We start from the raw sequence: 16,508 nt of genomic DNA on the forward strand, positions 1-16,508 counted from the left end.
ACACTGCCTGTGGCGCGGCAGTAATACCGCAGCAACACGGTAGCACAGCACTAACAGGGCTGGTTAAAGTAAATGTCAGGTTCAGAATCAGCAAAAGGATCAGCAGACAAAACCAGTGAGGCAGAATGTTGAGTCTTTTCTCGCGAGGAGTGCAATCAGACTTACAGCAGTCCCGAAATACACTAAAAATCTGTTTTACACTCCTCGCTCTTTTTATTTGGAAATGCCCTACCCACAGTGTGAGACGATTAGCCCTTAAGGGGGGGGGGAAAGAGATTGTGGCTTCGTCTCGTAAGAAAAGAAACAAAGAGTAACGCACAAAGTGTTGCGTGCAGATATGGCTATATCAGCAAAACAGTTTAAGCGATATTCTGAGAGATAAAAAGAGAAAGTGACGTTCTTTAAGGAAGATCAGAAGGTTCATGACGCATCGTTTGACGTGTTGTTTTCACGATCTGTTCTGGTGGACGCTGAGCTGTCAGCAGCATCTTGTTTGACACAACCGTCATCTCGCCCCTGACCCAGCCGTAATCCTCCTGTTCTGTTGTACAAGATAAGAATAAGCAAGGCAAAGCAGCAAGCATACTGAACAGTAACATTGTGAATAAGTACTCATTAGAGAACGCATGATAACATATATATACAATTTTTCTAACAGTAAAAGTAAAAAAATAAGCTTCATCGTCTTCATCTTCCTCCTGTGCACTGAAACCGTCGAAGTCTTCCTCCTCAATTTCCGATTGGAATAGCGTTAGATATCCTTCGCCACACACTTTCTCAGTAAATAAAACATACCGGTAAAAGTCACTGAGACGCGGCGGTAACACAGCAGCAACACGGTAGTACAGCACTAACAGGGCTGGTTAAAGTAAAAGTAAAAAAAAGAGCTTCATCGTCTTCATCTTCCTCCTGTGCACTGAAACCGTCGAAGTCTTCCTCCTCAATTTGCTGCAGCTCAACCTCCTTGAAGACACTGCCAGGACAATCGAGGGCACCTCCGACATCCATTTTTTCATTGATTTTCATATTATGTATTACTTGTGCCCTCTCTGCATCCATTACAACCTGGTGATCCTGAAAGGGGGATCCTTCCATCTGTGGTCCCTTCTCAAGATTTCTCATTTTCCCCTGGCAGGGGTTTTTGAGTTTTTCCTTGCCCTTTTAGGAGCTTAAGATCAGGGGATGCTTTGAGAATAATTGTCCATTTTTGTCTATGTGAAGCCCTTTGAGACTGTTTGTGATTTAGGGCTATACAAATAAACTTGACTTGACTTGACTCAATTTCCGATTGGAATAGCGTTAGATATCCTTCGCCACACACTTTCTCAGTATCTCTTTCGTCGTCGTTTTTATCCATTTCTTCTAGCATTTTCCATGATGAGGGTCCACGAAATAAAGAAAAGGGTGCCGCAACACAATGTCATCAACAACGACTGCCTTTAGCTTAAAAGCGGCATCATATGCATTTCTTTTGTCCCCCATAATGATGGTTTGTGTATAAAAGCTTCCTTTCAGTATTGTCCGTCTTGATCGCGTTCTGCGTGATGCGCGAAATGTTGTAAACAAACTAGCACGTCTTCTTCGGCGCATTATCTCTTCTTCGCCTGTCTCGCTCTTGCTTCCTGCTAGAGCGCCCCCTGTAGGCCGGGGGCCGTAAAAATCCATAAGTATGCCGCATTCATTTAAGCCTCAGGGTTCAAAGTAACCTTCTGAATAAAATGCATTAAAAGTTCACATTCATTACAACTTGTTTTTGGTGAGCAAAATGTCAGAAGAATTGAATTAAAATGCTGATTGATTGGGTTTTAATACAATGCAGATGGTCCAAACAGCGCCACTGCCTTGTGTAATCTCTGAGTCACATGGCAGAGTAAGAGAAAGTGTTTAGAGCACAGGTGTCAAACCCAAGGCCCGGGGTCCAGATGTGGCCCACGAAGACAAATTGTGCATCAAATCCGTGTGTCATTACTAGAATTGCAAATTGTCTTCACTTTTAATAATATCTTTTTTTTTAAATATTTGACCAGTTTTTACTCGTCTGATTTGAAAACGAGTTATTTGTCAGTTTGTTTTGTAGCTTTTACTGTATATAATAGTGTTAAGAGTAAAAGTGATCAAGTCATCACAAAAATCACGAAAAAAAATCGTATGTAAGCCGCACCTGACTATAAGCCGCAGGGTTCAAAATTTTGGAAAAAAGTCGCAGCTTATACACCGGAAATTACGGTAAGCTTGATTTTTTTATAAGCACTTGAATTTACTACAGCTCAGAAAACATTATTGCACTCAGAGTCATTGTTAGATAAATTGTATATATATGTTATCATGCGTTCCCTAATGCGTACTTATTAATAAAGTTATTGCGCAGAATGCTTGCTGTTTTTTCTTGCAGACATCACCCAGTCCACAACAAGTCAAACGATGCTGTCTGGCGTTTCCTGACCTTCTACACATCTGGGAATCCAAGATGTTGATGTCTGCACATGTCATTTTGTCTATGCACTCTTTTCACATGACTACTTTGTTTCCCATAACATTCACTTTTCGTTTCTCGTGGGATCCTGTCCGCGACTTCTAGTTTCACATAGAATCTCGTTTCTTCACTCCTGAGACAAAGCCCACGCTTTCCCCCCCACCTATCAGGGGCTAGTCTCACATTGTAGGTAGGGCATTCCTAAATAAAAAGAGAGGAGTGTAAACAAGACCTTTAGTGTATTTCGGATTGATGTAAGTCTGTTTGCACTCCTCGCGAGAAAAGACTCAACATTCTGTCTCACTGGTTTTGTCTGCTGATCCTTTTGCTGAATCTGAACCTAACAGATTTTTGGGGGCTCGTTCCGGAATCTCAATAGGACTATTTCTGGCTCCGGCCGACTTTTCGACGCAGGACAAGTCCTTGGCCAAGGCATATTGAGGAAACCCTTTTCACGGGGCTGACTCGATCAGTTGGCTGGACGCTGGAGTGGTTGACGAGAACATCCGGGGAAAGGCCCAGCAGACTGTGAGTATGAATATTGATTCTGTTGAAGTAATGAAAGTGCAGTGACAAGAGGTCACTTAAAACCTTGACAATTCTAGACCCTATCAAGTGCAATTAGAAACAGTAAATTCTGCTGGGATGTTGGAGTCCCCTGACTGATAAGTCAGTTAAATTCCATGGGAAAGCGGACCCATCTGTTTTCTAGAGAAGTACAGGTAATTTGGAGCAGTTAAATTCCGCTGAGGTGTCGTGGGCCTCCTAATTATCCTTCCTAATGTGTTAGTGTTAGCTTTCTGCTGCCATCTGTGGTGTTTTCTTAACTCTGGTTTAGCTGGTTTGGCTTCTTTATTCGTGAAAAGATCGGTTTTATATTGGCTTTGGGGAAAAAGCAAAAATAGGGTTTTTCTTACACAATAGGAAGGTTGAAGAGTTTAGATTTTGTTAAGTTCCACGGGAGGGCGGACTCCCCTGCTTGCCTGTGAGACGATAATGCGCATCGTGTGTGTGTGTGTGTGTATGGTTTGATTTAGAGTGATCTCATTTGAGCTCTCCTTTATATAAACAGTGGTTTTGTGAGAGCAGAGGAAAGGAGACTTATCACTCATTGAATATTTTACCACTGTCCTGTGAATTAAATTGACTTTAGGACACTGTAGGTGCCATTCAAATTGCCAACTCCGAAAATTAAACAAGCGGACCATGGGAAAATCAATATAGCAAACAAAAGTCGCTACCCCGACATGAATTAAAATGCAAGGGGTCGACATCGAAAATATACAATATATCTTGACAAATGCATATTTTGGACAGAGGTGGTTGCATTATGCGACGTGGCGGTGGCGAGGCTCTCCGCACTTCAGTTGCTCCCCCCACCCTTGTTGTCAGCTGGGAAGATTGTCATGTCTATGTTGTGGGCCCGTGTGTTTGTTTCTGTGTATGTTTGTCTTTGTGTATCAGTTCGTTATTAAAGGTTGGAATTGCGTTAAATTGGTGCACGAAAACGGTGTGCTAGACAATGGTTTATCAGATTTGCATTTTTAAATGTAAAAATTAGAAATTATAGAATAATATGAGAGTTGTGGGCAGAAACTCATCCGACGAGGAGAGTGCCCAACCCTCATAAAAATGTGAGAGTAAGAGAAAACATACATTGTAGGACTGGATAAAATTAGGTTAATGATTAGAAAACAATGGTGTTATTATTATTCTCTAATCCCCTGCATTGCAAATGTCTTCTTGATGCAGATAGGTTAACAGGCTAGGACTTTAGTGAGGAGATAATTTATCAATTGATGGGGGTTAGTAATTGTCCGAATTCTAGTCACATGTTTTGTGGGACCACAGCAACAACATTATATTTAATTTGCAGGCCATTATTTAGTATGATATGACAGTGTCTAGCTAAGTAGACTGTTCTATCAAAAAATGTGAGAGTGAAGGAGGAGGTTTGATTTGTAATCTGACATTTGGGTCCCATTTTGAAGAGTCTCTGCAGGAGCATAGATTGTTTTTGTTTGTTTTTAAAGATATGTTTAACAGTTTATCTCGGTGCAGTAAGGATATAGCAATTTTGCAAGACGCAAAAAAGCAAATTACATTCTCATTTTCCCAGATGAGAGGAAAATTGAAAGATAAGGAAGTCGAAGAAAAGATAAAAAAGAACTTGCTGTTGCACTGACAGGAAGATGATGACACAGTGTCAGCGCGAGCTCGCTTAAGAATCGCAGCTAAGAATGTGATGAATGAAGATGGGACAAATGATGAAATTACAAAGACGGATGTGGTGGTATGGCAAAGCGAACCGTCCTCTCCGTCTTTGTACCCCAAATTAAACAACTCATTGCTTCCTATAATTTTAGAGGTGATGAAGTACAACAGGTTTTCATGGCATCCTTAACCAAACATTGGGCAAGCGTTAAAGGCACCTGGAGTCCTTTTGATCTCCAGGGCCGTCCATTGGGATATAACGGGGTACCATTACAAATACAAATTGACCAACTATTGGGCAGGATAAAAATAAAATTCGAACGTAGAGCAAATTACACAGACATTGGCCGGACCAAACAAAAAACAAGATGAGTTGTTTGAAGACTTTAGACACTGACCTAAAAGAGTGTTCAACTGATGTCTATGATCAACACCTTAAAAATGCTCTACATGCAAATTTGCGACCAGTATTATGTCGATGACAAATATATTCGACTAATTTGTTCGCGGGCCGCGGTGTAGTCATGGCTTCTTTTGGAGGGCTGGTATGACTGGTATGCCCGAGTAGATGTGTGAGCGCCTCATATTGTGGGAGTTGCAGAACGAGCTGACGAGTAACTCGCTTTCAAATCAGACAAATACGAACTGGTCTAATATTTAAACTTACAACATTATTAAGAGGGAAGATAATTTGCAATTCGAGTAATGACATGAATATGAAGCACATTTTGGCACCTGTGCCTTATACAAAGGTGAATTAGGATTAGGAATTGCTTGCAATATAATTACAAATTAGTTAACACCTGTGTGATTGATTGATTGGATGATTGATTAATCGATTGTCAGTGTGAGTGAGTGAGTGAGTGAGTGAGTGAGTGAGTGAGTGAGTGAGTGAGTGAGTGAGTGAGTGAGTGAGTGAGTGACTTTTCTGTCGCCTGCACGTCATCTTTCTTGCATGGCTACGTTGCTGTCTCAGCTGCATCTGACCGTTGAAAGATGCACAACACTCACTCCTGCCACTCTCATTCCCCTTCCTGACGACGGCGAATTCCATGATTGTGTCGATGCTGCCCAACAAGTTGCTAAGGCTCGGCCTGATTTGGCAGATACGCCTCTGCCAGATGGTCATGTGGTTTTTGTTGATGGGTCTTCTAAGAAAAATGAATCTGGTGTGACCCTTACTGGGTATGCCATTGTTACTGCCGACATAGTTTTGGAGGCTGCTACACTGCCGTCCAATATGTCTGCACAGGCCGCTGAGCTCATTGCTTTGACTGGGGCCTGCAAATTGTTTGCAAACAAATCCGTCACTATCTGGACTGATAGTCAGTATGCTTTTGCTACAGTACACGTGTTTGCTCAGCAGTGGAGCAACCGTGGCATGTTAACTTCTGCAGGGAAGCCCGTCACCCATTCCGCATTACTGACTCAACTTTTGGACGCTGTCCAGCTGCCTTTGAAGATAGCAGTTTGCAAATGTGCTGCTCACACTGCGTGCTCTGATCCTGTTTCTCTCTGTAATGCTTTTGCTGACGAATCCGCTAAGGCCGCTGCGGAGGGCCTGCTCCATGTCTTGCCTCGTAGCTTGTTCAAATGGGCTGCTATTTCGAGTCATGGGGTCACCCATGTCTCGACGGGGGGTATGGTGAAACAAGTTGAGGCTATTTATACAACGTACGGCTTTGCAGCTTTTTCAAAACAATTTTGCAGGGCGTGTTTGATCTGTGCTAAACATAACCCGCAAGGCAATTTAAGACCTCAGAAAGGGAAATTCCCAACTCCATTGTATCCGTTTCAGATAATACATATGGATTATATCCAATTACATAAATGTGAAGGGAAAGAATATTGTTTAGTCATAATAGACGCATTTTCTAAATGGGTAGAAACATTTCCTACCAAACATGCTGATGCACTCACAGTGGCAAAGGCCTTATGCAAAGACATCATTCCAAGATACGGCATTCCGGAAACAATTTACAGCGACAATGGTCCACATTTTGTAAATCAAATAGTGCATAATATTGGGAGAATGTTCCACATAAATTTAAAGAACCATTGTTCCTATCATCCGCAATCAGCTGGCCTAGTTGAGAGATTTAACGCAACGATAAAAAACAGATTAAAGAAATGTATGGAGGAAACCAAACGACCATGGACTCAGTGCTTAGACCTGGTCAAAATGTACATAAATATTACAAGTACAACAGGGCTAACTCCCTATGAAACAATGTTTGGAAGGCCTTACAGGCTTCCTCAGTTCAAGAACACATGGGAGATCCCCGAGGAAGCCACGTTAGCTGATTACATGAGAAAAATGTTGGAACGTCAAAAGAATCTAACCAATAACACTGATGATGAACCCATTTCTCCGCAGGAAGACCCCAAAGTGGTACCCGGAGACTGGGTCTTGATCAGGAGTATCAAGAGGAAGAATTGGCATTCACCCAAGTGGGAAGGTCCTTTTTTGGTACTACTCACGACACCTAATGCTTTGAAAATAGCCGAACGCAACACGTGGATTCATTTATCTCATTGTAAAAAGGTGATCTCTGCAGACCCAACCTAAAGTACGGAAGGTGAGCAAAGTCTGGTAATAGTGCCTGATCCTGGTGCCAAGATCCAGGGTTGACACGAAAGCTAGCAGAAGCCAATTTCCAAGACACCAACCCGAAGCTCAGGGTGTTGACTCTGAGGAGATCCAAAAAACATGAACATTAGAGAGTCATTTGATGAGAGCTTTAATCAGGCTGTGGCCTGCGCTAAGTCTGTCATGTGTTTTTGGTTGCTTTTGCTGGGTTGTGTTACCATTGTGTTTTTTTCGGGGGTTACTTTATTTGGAGGGATAGAGTACCATGAGCCTCGAACATCATTCTCTCCGGCGACTGCTAACGCTAATTCTAGTCGATGTGGCTCATGGGGAGAACTTGCTAGACATAAGCGCGACGCTAAATCCCCTTTTGATCATGTTGTTTGTGTTCCAGGAGCAGTCCGTGTTCCAACCTGTGTACCATGGCTTTTGTCTTGGGCTTATAATAACTCATTAATGTTTACTGTGGCTCCTAACACATCTTCTTCTATTATTTTACCTTTGAAAAGTTTGAAAGGGTTTCGTAATGGTCGCCCCACTACTGGAGATAGATGGCTCGGGTATTGGTGGTATTTAACTGGCCACCCGGTTAACACCGGCTGGGGCACCCTTGTCACCACACAAATGCGAGGGTATTGGCCCTCTGGTTCCAGTGACGAGGCTGTGTTCTTTGCTAAACGGGTGACTTTGATAAATCGGGGCACAAGCCTCCTTTTGACTCTTACACTCCCTGATGGTCATATTCGTCCTCCCAATGCCACCTTGTTTAACACTTCTTGTTGGGGTTTTCAACTGTGGGCTTGGTCCTCTGGAATCGATCCTCGCTTTCCTGTTGCTATTTGCCTTAATAGAACAATGTCGGTCGCAGACCGTCCCGTTACAAATAAATACACCCTGTCGGCAGGAGCGAAAATCACGAGTACGCTCCTCACTGATGTAGACAGCTATTTTGTGGCCTCCACAGGGATAAGCGGTCATACTAACAACTGGCTTCTTATGGCTGAGCAGGCCGCAAAGATGGCTGGCGCCAGTTGCGTTGCATGCATGGGTCCAAGACCTCTTTTGAAAATCATACCTGCGAATATAGGTCCTAAGTGTGCTGTTACTTTAATGTTAAGCCTGTCCATTTCACCCACTCATGATTGTTTTAAATGGGATAGGGTTTACCCTGTTGCCTCTATGACAAAATATAAACCCCTTTTTTCGTCCGATGTAGCTAAGGGTAATTTTACATGTATTAGATTGCCTGGTACCGGTGAGAAGCTCGGCGCCCTGCCTCCTCTATGGTGTGCGTCCATGACCAATGTCGCTGCCCCTTTTTTGCCCATTGCTCGTAGTGATGTTTGGTTTTGGTGTAATAGTAACAAACTTTATGATAGGTTGCCTTTCGACAGCTCCGGAATTTGCGCTTTGGTGACCCTATTGCTACCTGTTCATTTGTTACCGATGTCCTCTTATGATCTAACATCTTTTGCTAAGTCCGTGGTTCCCGTTTTCTGGCAGAGAACGAAACGAAGCGCCGAGTGGCGGGGCGCGGCTAATCCAACTTACATTGACGCCATTGGTGTTCCTAGAGGAGTACCGGATGAGTATAAGCTGGTGAATCAGATAGCAGCTGGTTTTGAATCCGCCCTGTGTTGGTGGTGTACTATTAACAAAAATGTTGACAGGATTAACTACGTCCATTACAACGTGCAGAGGCTTGGAAACTGGTCCGAGGCGGGTTTCAGGGCGGTCCACTCCCAACTGGCCGCTACCTCCCTCATGGCTTTCCAGAATCGAATGGCCCTTGACATGCTACTCTCAAAGGAGGGCGGTGTCTGCGCCATGTTCGGTGAGCAATGTTGCACGTTTATTCCGAATAATACTGCAGCCGGCGGAAGCCTGTCCCAGGCCCTTGAGGGCCTGCGGACCTTGAACGGGGAGATGAAGGAGCACAGTGGGGTGAACACAGACGTTTGGACCGACTGGTTGGACGTGTTCGGAAAGTACCGCACCCTGGTTTCCTCTGCTCTGGTCTCCATAGCCGTTTTCTCTGCCATTTTGACCTTGTGTGGATGTTGTTGCATCCCTTGTCTCCGATCCCTAATTAACAGACTAATTACAACTGCTATCTCTCCACCAGCTGAGACTTTCCCGTTGCTCCAAAGGGATGACCTTTCGATCGACGCGGGTTCCTTCTCTAGTGACGACCCGGTCGGCGACTCTTTTGTGGTAAACCTGTCCGGTTTGTTTCTTGACCCTAGCTTTGCCGATTATGACTCAGTTTCCTCCTGTGTGTAAGTTAGTTCTTGCGAAATGTGATCCCTCGGCTGAAAATCTTTTTGAAGTGGCCATGTGGGTGATGTGTTGTTCTCCGGGAACTTATGATAAAACAGGGGGGAATTGTTAGATAAATTGTATATATATGTTATCATGCGTTCCCTAATGCGTACTTATTAATAAAGTTATTGCGCAGAATGCTTGCTGTTTTTTCTTGCAGACATCACCCAGTCCACAACAAGTCAAACGATGCTGTCTGGCGTTTCCTGACCTTCTACACATCTGGGAATCCAAGATGTTGATGTCTGCACATGTCATTTTGTCTATGCACTCTTTTCACATGACTACTTTGTTTCCCATAACATTCACTTTTCGTTTCTCGTGGGATCCTGTCCGCGACTTCTAGTTTCACATAGAATCTCGTTTCTTCACTCCTGAGACAAAGCCCACGCTTTCCCCCCCACCTATCAGGGGCTAGTCTCACATTGTAGGTAGGGCATTCCTAAATAAAAAGAGAGGAGTGTAAACAAGACCTTTAGTGTATTTCGGATTGATGTAAGTCTGTTTGCACTCCTCGCGAGAAAAGACTCAACATTCTGTCTCACTGGTTTTGTCTGCTGATCCTTTTGCTGAATCTGAACCTAACAGTCATATTTGCTGTTTTAATTTAATCCGTGTTGAAAATTGTCTTGCGCATGATCACTCATTTTCCAGAATTCCACTGCAGCCTTTTTTTTCTTGGATTTACCATGACCTTGAAATAAACCAGAAAATCATTAATATATTGTCACAATAACTAATTTCTACAAATTGTCTGTGAGCGAGTCATACCTGACTTCCTGTTTCTCCTTCTTTTCTTGTACAAGCAACAAGACAAAACTACAATTACAAGCACAGCAGCCAGTGCAGAACAAACTGGAATCACGATTGATAAAAGGTTTTCTGAAACAAAGACATAAGAAATGTAACTGTAAAATACAATTTTACAAATCATATAAAACTCCAAATTGATATAATGGACAAACAATTAAGTGGAATCTGCCAAACGAAGTGCTTCAAAAAGCGATACCAACAAAACAGCAAAAACTATGTCACATATGATTATCATTTAAATTCTTGGAGGTTATACAATACATTTGACATCATTACAGCAAATATGACACTTATATTCAGTGAGAATTTCCCTTCTCCAACAATTTGTTTGGATGGAAGTTGAGCCACGACATAACAAAAAGTTGGGCCCCTACAGATTCGGAATTTGCCATTTAGGAATTTGCCTATTCACATTTTTTTTATCCTATCCTTTACATTTGGAGTAAAATTCCCCTGTTTTCTGTTTTTGTGCTTTGACCAACTGAACAGTATTGGTTCGAGACAATCTTGTGGCATCTTGGTACCAAGAAAATGCGTTGAAGTGGATGTGAAATTTCATTTGATGCATCTTTAGGCAATTTTAAAACTATTTTGGGGGGTGCCCAAATTGTCATCAATCATGGGAGGACTCTGTCCCTATCCATGTGATTACTAAGCACTAGTCAAGTTTACTTATATAGCCCTAAATCACAGACAAGTCTCAAAGGGCTTCACTTGTGCAAAATTGACAATTATTCTCAACATTCTCTGATTTTGAAATTAATTGACTGTCGATCATTTCGTATGAAAAATTGGTACAACTTAGAAATCAAGAGGTGTTACAGAACATATTGTGTTCTTCCACTGGCCGCATTTGTATTGTTTTTTTCCGTGCAAGGAGTTAATTGCATTGTTATACCTATAATTTCGGTTGAATTTTATATAGAACATTCTAAATAAGAATTATTCTGTGTAAAATGAAACCATTATTTAAAAAACAAAATTTTTTTTCGCTTAGTTGACAAAAATTGATTGTTTTTCGTATTTGACTTCATTCTTACCCTGAACATCCAGTTCCAACGTGATGGTTTTGACAATGCGCCCATTCAGATCAAAAACTTCCACCATGTATTGACCCGAGTCATTCCTCTCAACGTTGGAAATCTTTAAAGTTCCATTGTCCATGAAAAACTCTGTTCTGTTCCTGAAAGCTTCCTGTATCCACGGCTTTTCCTTTTTAATGGTAAACACAGGAATGGATCCGCTGGTAAGCAGTTTCTTACATCGCAGCTGATGGCCCCTCACGTTGAGCATCAATTGGATGTACACCGACCCTCCAAGAGTGACGGAGCAATGAGAGCTTTCCAAGGTGCCGTTACATTTAGATTCACCTGGAGAAAGAATAGCTGCAAGTCGGCGCAAAACATTAAAATTTACACTTCATTGTTATTGATGCATTACTCCTGATGCAAACATTACCGTCAGCCGTTCCACCAAAGAGAAGAAGAAGAATGAAAACCTGTCCCATATTACTGTTTTCTATAGAAAGATTGGTGCAGAAAGACTTCGAATCATGAGTGATTTTACAGGAAGTGGGTAAGTCAAGAAGGAAGGAAGTTGAGTAAGTTGGCTTACTTCTCCTTTGAAGACCTCTAGCTGTCTGCCACTTGATTTTAATGCACCTTCAATAAACAGTGAAAACAACAGAAAGCTTGACAACCATAAAATAGTACACTGGGAAAAATCTCCTAAATGTAAAGGTAAATGTGGTTTAATTTCAAAAGGAAGCAAACTATATGTACATATACAGGGTCCGGCAAAATGATCTGACACGTTTGTAGGTTTAATAAAATACAAATAAATTAAAGAAACAAAAAAGTTTTTTTTATTTTCGAAAAGTACAAATAATGCCATGAAACGAAACGAAACAAAACGGCATTATATGTACTTTTCGAAAATAAAAAAAACCAAAACCTTTTTTGTTTCTTTAATTTATTTGCATTTTATTAAACATACAAATGTGTCAGATCATTTTGCCGCACCCTGTATGTATATATATATATATATATATATATATATTTATTTTTTGTATGCGAAATTGATTTGCACCACTGTTATCATACAACGGAGCTGCTATAGAGGAGCGATAAAAGGCATTTTAAAAATCACATGGTAAGCACGTTCTTAAAGTTTGCTTTATTGTACACTGGATTCATAAGACTTACATATGTATGTAAAATTACATTTGCTGCTAGCCTTTTTGTTCACAACACTGACTAAATACATAGATTGTTCATCATTATTTTGATATAAATGCCTTATGTCATCAAATGTTTCATATTGGTTTAACTTTCTAGATCTAACATATTGCGTGGTTTCACTTTTAATTTTTTTTTTTCCATACATTCGTGACACTATAGAAAATGTGACCTATACAGTACATTGATATATTGAGGAACAAACATAGTAACCTTGTTTGGCAAAAGAAACATGGAAATATAAGTGTAATTAGCTCATTGTAAAGTAATTTATTGCAGACATTTCTAATGTCTGTGACTTTGTCCTTAGACTGATCAATCTACCTGAAAGTAAAACATACAGCATTTCTGAGGTAGCAGCGTCTTCCCATACTGTGAAAGAGATGCAGTACAGAACAAAGTCTACAGCCCAAACACACATAACACGTTATATAAGTCTACAATGCAAACATCAACATTAAATACATTATGAGCGATTGAATGCTGCCAACGCAATAAGGCAATGGGCCTTTTGGCTAAAAGTAGCATCATCTTAATGATGTTTGAATAGACAATTCTATACAATACTGTTTCCATTCTTCAAAAGGCCCAGTGCGTATGCTGTGCTTGACATTGCAGGAACAGAAATAGACTTACTGGGGTCCATGCATGACATTGGTAACTGCAAGATTTCACCTTGCCGATTATGTAGTTGGCCGTGTATGTGACGTGGGCAGTGTAATCCTTCCCTACGGTACACCACTTGCGCCAGGAGTTTGACCAGCTTTTGGAAAGTCTAAAGCCTAGTTTCCTTTTGTAAAACAATTTTCTGGGGGGTGGCAGGAACACCCAGTGAGGTGGACCATGTCTGCTCGAATGAACTAGGCCATTGATTCGGCAAGAAAATAACGATGCAGCCGTTTTTAGGCCAAGCGCAAGCTACTTTGTTACCAAATTGTCGGATGAGTGTGGGGCGAGGGAAACCGTCAGCATGAAAATGAAGTTAGTCCCATTTTGCGCCAACTGCATTCATGCCAATCTACTAAAATAGAGCCCAGACTCTGTGATATTCATTTGTCTTGCTTTTATATAGTCATATCCTGTTGGACATGATCCTAGTGTTGAGTCTCTTGAAAAATGATCTGCTATGAGACAGTTTAATCTTTTTCTTCCAGTCCATATTCTTCTTTGGATAAAATGTGTCCCGGCTGTCTTCTTCCTCATCAGCCATCCATGGAACCCAGGCACCACCATTCAGGCTGGGGTCAGCCCGTTGGTCCTCTGATGGGTACCGTACTGGGGCGGCAGTACGGTTGTAGTACACCAGTCTCGCCATCAACTCTTTGACCACATCTGGTCTCTGCTCTGAGAGGTCACAACGTTCATAGGGATCTCCAGAGCTATTGAAAAGCCATACTGATTTCTTGAGTTCAGTGTGCCGCTCAAGGTTCCACCAGCTGACAGGGAAGCTCGGAAGCACCTGCAGTGGTGTCCAGTCTCCGTAACCAGGATCTCCGGTCAGCAATTTCCAGTCTCCAGCTCGGATTGAGGCCTGCACGGCTGTATTCCAAATCCCATATCCTTTCTGTAAGGAGCCGCTGCGCGCACGGTTATAGAGAGGGTCGATGTTGTGAAGGATCTCTAATCTGGGAGACTCCTTCCCCTCACTGATGGCATCCCAGACATCAAATCCATCTACCCCTTTTGTAAGGGACTCGTTGCTCCCTGCCAGGCGTACAAGTGTAGGGTACCAGTCAGTGATGTGCATCAGGGCTTTGCTCACCCTCCTCTTTCTCCTCAACAGAGGACTGTGGACAAATCCCAAGCCTGGGACTCCACCTTCCCAGTATTACATGAAAACAATACAGTCCTGTTTTGAGAGTAAGTCCTTGCACTGATTCATTTGCCATACGTGACAAAAATGATTGGCCTGGCAACTACAACGTGATGGGGAAAAAATAATCTATTTTTCATTATGGTGAATGATTGGACTTTTGTATTTTGCAGGAGGGAAGACTCGCACAAAGGAAAAATACAGGGTGGTGTACACGGACCACCAGCGCCAGGAACTGGAGAACGAGTTTCAGTTCAACCGCTACATCACAATGAGGCGCAAGTCTGAGCTCTCCATGGCACTGAACCTCTCTGAAAGACAGGTGAGAGCCTGGGGCTCAGTAGGAATTTGTCATATTCCTACTCAGCTTCTTTTTTGGGGGGGGGGGTTCTGAATTATTTCAATTTCAATCACTTATTCTACAATTGTGTAAACGTTGGAAGTACAACATTATAATACAAAAACAAGGGCTAAAAAGGTTATACTAAATCAGAGGTTTTTGTGTTGCTTTTTTTCTAGCACTTAAATTAGATTTAAATAAATCTTTAAAATCATTTGACACAATAAGATGAATGCAGTAAGGTGGATGCAATTGCATTAGTCATCTACTTCGATTAGATTTGTTCACTTAATAAACACTTGGAGTCTTTCAAGCGGTCACCTTCACGAAGACAAGTTCACAAAATTCTACTCAACAAGTGTGGTGTAAAAATACAAAATCAGTAAATCATAAAACATATTACAATGATAACTAAAAAAAATCTGTGGCCTTATCACTGCACTTTTCATGTTTCATGTAACAATATGTAAACGTGTGGACTGCACTTCACAAGCACTGAATTTATCAAGGCTTTATCAAGGGCAACCGACGGCTCTGTTTTGTCTGTTCACAACAATTCTTGCTTTTTACTACATTTACCAGGTGGAGATCTGGTTTCAGAACAGACGTGCCAAAGAACGGAAGATACACCGGAAGAAGCTGCAAGATTCACAGCAGCCCTCCACGTCTACTTCCACCCCACCTGTGCCTACAGGGGCCAGTGATGGTCACAATGTCCCAAGCCCAGGCAGCAATATTCTGTCTAATGCCATGTCGGAGGAATACAAGATGGAGTTCATATAATTGGGAAGATTTTTTTTTTTTTTTTTACAGGATGCGAGAAGAGATCAGTGAAATGGTGACATGATGAACTGTGAGCCATTTACAAGAAGGGCATTAGTCTCAAATGAACTATTTTTGACAACTTTAATCTGTGAATGTGAATCACTCCACAGATACTGTTAGAACCGAGAATTAATAGATCCAAATGGTCACAATGCAGAAAAATGTTCAAATTGACACTGTTGGGATTTGTTCAGATATTTTGAAGAGTCTGTGCAGTAAAGACTTTCTTTTGTTTACTATGCTTGAAATACTATATGTAACAATGTGAATTGCACTTGAGCACAGGAGGGAGTAATTCCATGTAAAAACAGACTTGGTAATTATTTTGAGACAAGTAAAATGATATTTTTTATATCCTGGAAACAGAAAGAAAGAAGTGAGAAAGAATGTTCTGTTTGTCACAAGTAGGAAAAGAGTGAGAAAAGCAACCACGTTCCGTTTTTCATAGCTCTGATTATATCGCAAGTTTAGAAAGTTTGGGCTTGTAGTGAATGTAGGCAAAATGCGTTGTTTTGAAGGTGGAAAAAAAACATTCATGACAGGAATAGTCTAATCAGTGACTCTGTAGGAAAGGTGAAAGGTTTCATGCTAATACAAGTATTTGATAGACAACAGCCACATCCTGACGAGCAGTCGCAAATTGCTCAACAGCATGTCAAACAACCGACTAACAAGCCTGCCAGGAAAATGATGAACTGCTGGGGATGTTTTAGTCGTAGGAAGCCTGTGGAGCATTAAAGGAACATTACAGGCTATTTGAATTCACATTTAACATTTTTATCTCTTTGACATGAGTGAGTGGCCTTTACACTTCCACAAACATACACACACACACACGCACGCACACACACACGCATATACGCACACATGATTTAAAGTTA

General features: G+C 41.6%; 3 protein-coding genes across 5 annotated transcripts; 2 read left to right on the forward strand and 1 right to left on the reverse strand.

The window, feature by feature from the left end:
* Positions 1 to 128: 128 nt before the first annotated feature.
* LOC148404473 (uncharacterized) lies at positions 129 to 12,089 on the reverse strand. 3 transcript variants are annotated; one of them, XM_088383519.1, is made up of 5 exons: positions 11,871 to 12,089; positions 11,453 to 11,797; positions 10,371 to 10,481; positions 10,181 to 10,293; positions 129 to 2,285 (listed from the first exon to the last, which is right to left on the reverse strand). In XM_088383519.1, exons 1-4 carry the CDS (start codon positions 11,917 to 11,919, stop codon positions 10,202 to 10,204), a joined length of 597 nt encoding a protein of 198 aa, XP_088239645.1. In that variant the 5' UTR covers positions 11,920 to 12,089; the 3' UTR covers positions 129 to 2,285; positions 10,181 to 10,201. The 3 variants fall into 3 exon arrangements, with proteins under 3 accessions (XP_088239645.1, XP_088239638.1, XP_088239650.1); XM_088383512.1 differs by lacking the exon at positions 10,181 to 10,293 and having other exon boundaries at positions 129 to 541; positions 11,871 to 12,081; XM_088383524.1 differs by lacking the exons at positions 10,181 to 10,293; positions 10,371 to 10,481 and having other exon boundaries at positions 129 to 541; positions 11,871 to 12,080.
* LOC148404474 (uncharacterized) lies at positions 2,298 to 10,131 on the forward strand. The gene is made up of 2 exons (XM_088383503.1): positions 2,298 to 3,001; positions 7,065 to 10,131. Exon 2 carries the CDS (start codon positions 7,398 to 7,400, stop codon positions 9,558 to 9,560), a length of 2,163 nt encoding a protein of 720 aa, XP_088239629.1. The 5' UTR covers positions 2,298 to 3,001; positions 7,065 to 7,397; the 3' UTR covers positions 9,561 to 10,131.
* A 2,200-nt stretch (positions 12,090 to 14,289) lies between the features above and the next one.
* Positions 14,290 to 16,486, forward strand: LOC148404475 (homeobox protein CHOX-CAD-like). Its single transcript, XM_088385228.1, has 3 exons — positions 14,290 to 14,509; positions 14,636 to 14,784; positions 15,385 to 16,486. The coding sequence occupies exons 1-3, from the start codon at positions 14,299 to 14,301 to the stop codon at positions 15,583 to 15,585; spliced, it is 561 nt and encodes a 186-aa protein (XP_088241354.1). The 5' UTR covers positions 14,290 to 14,298; the 3' UTR covers positions 15,586 to 16,486.
* Positions 16,487 to 16,508: the final 22 nt, after the last annotated feature.

Source organism: Syngnathus floridae, chromosome 1, assembly GCF_059516105.1.
Source record: "Syngnathus floridae isolate MCC-2025c chromosome 1, RoL_Sflo_1.0, whole genome shotgun sequence".
NCBI lineage: Eukaryota > Metazoa > Chordata > Actinopteri > Syngnathiformes > Syngnathidae > Syngnathus > Syngnathus floridae.

Coding starts and splice junctions, on each gene's coding strand:
- LOC148404474 (XM_088383503.1), top strand. CDS start 7,398: ATGAACATTAGAGAGTCATTTGATGAGAGCTTTAATCAGGCTGTGGCC.
- LOC148404473 (XM_088383512.1), bottom strand. CDS start 11,919: ATGGGACAGGTTTTCATTCTTCTTCTTCTCTTTGGTGGAACGGCTGAC. Junction 11,798..11,870: donor CTTTGGTGGAACGGCTGACG/GTAATGTTTGCA, acceptor GCCGACTTGCAG/CTATTCTTTCTCCAGGTGAA. Junction 542..10,370: donor AAGGAGAAACAGGAAGTCAG/GTATGACTCGCT, acceptor CTTGTACAACAG/AACAGGAGGATTACGGCTGG.
- LOC148404475 (XM_088385228.1), top strand. CDS start 14,299: ATGGCATCCCAGACATCAAATCCATCTACCCCTTTTGTAAGGGACTCG. Junction 14,510..14,635: donor AATACAGTCCTGTTTTGAGA/GTAAGTCCTTGC, acceptor TGTATTTTGCAG/GAGGGAAGACTCGCACAAAG. Junction 14,785..15,384: donor TGAACCTCTCTGAAAGACAG/GTGAGAGCCTGG, acceptor TACATTTACCAG/GTGGAGATCTGGTTTCAGAA.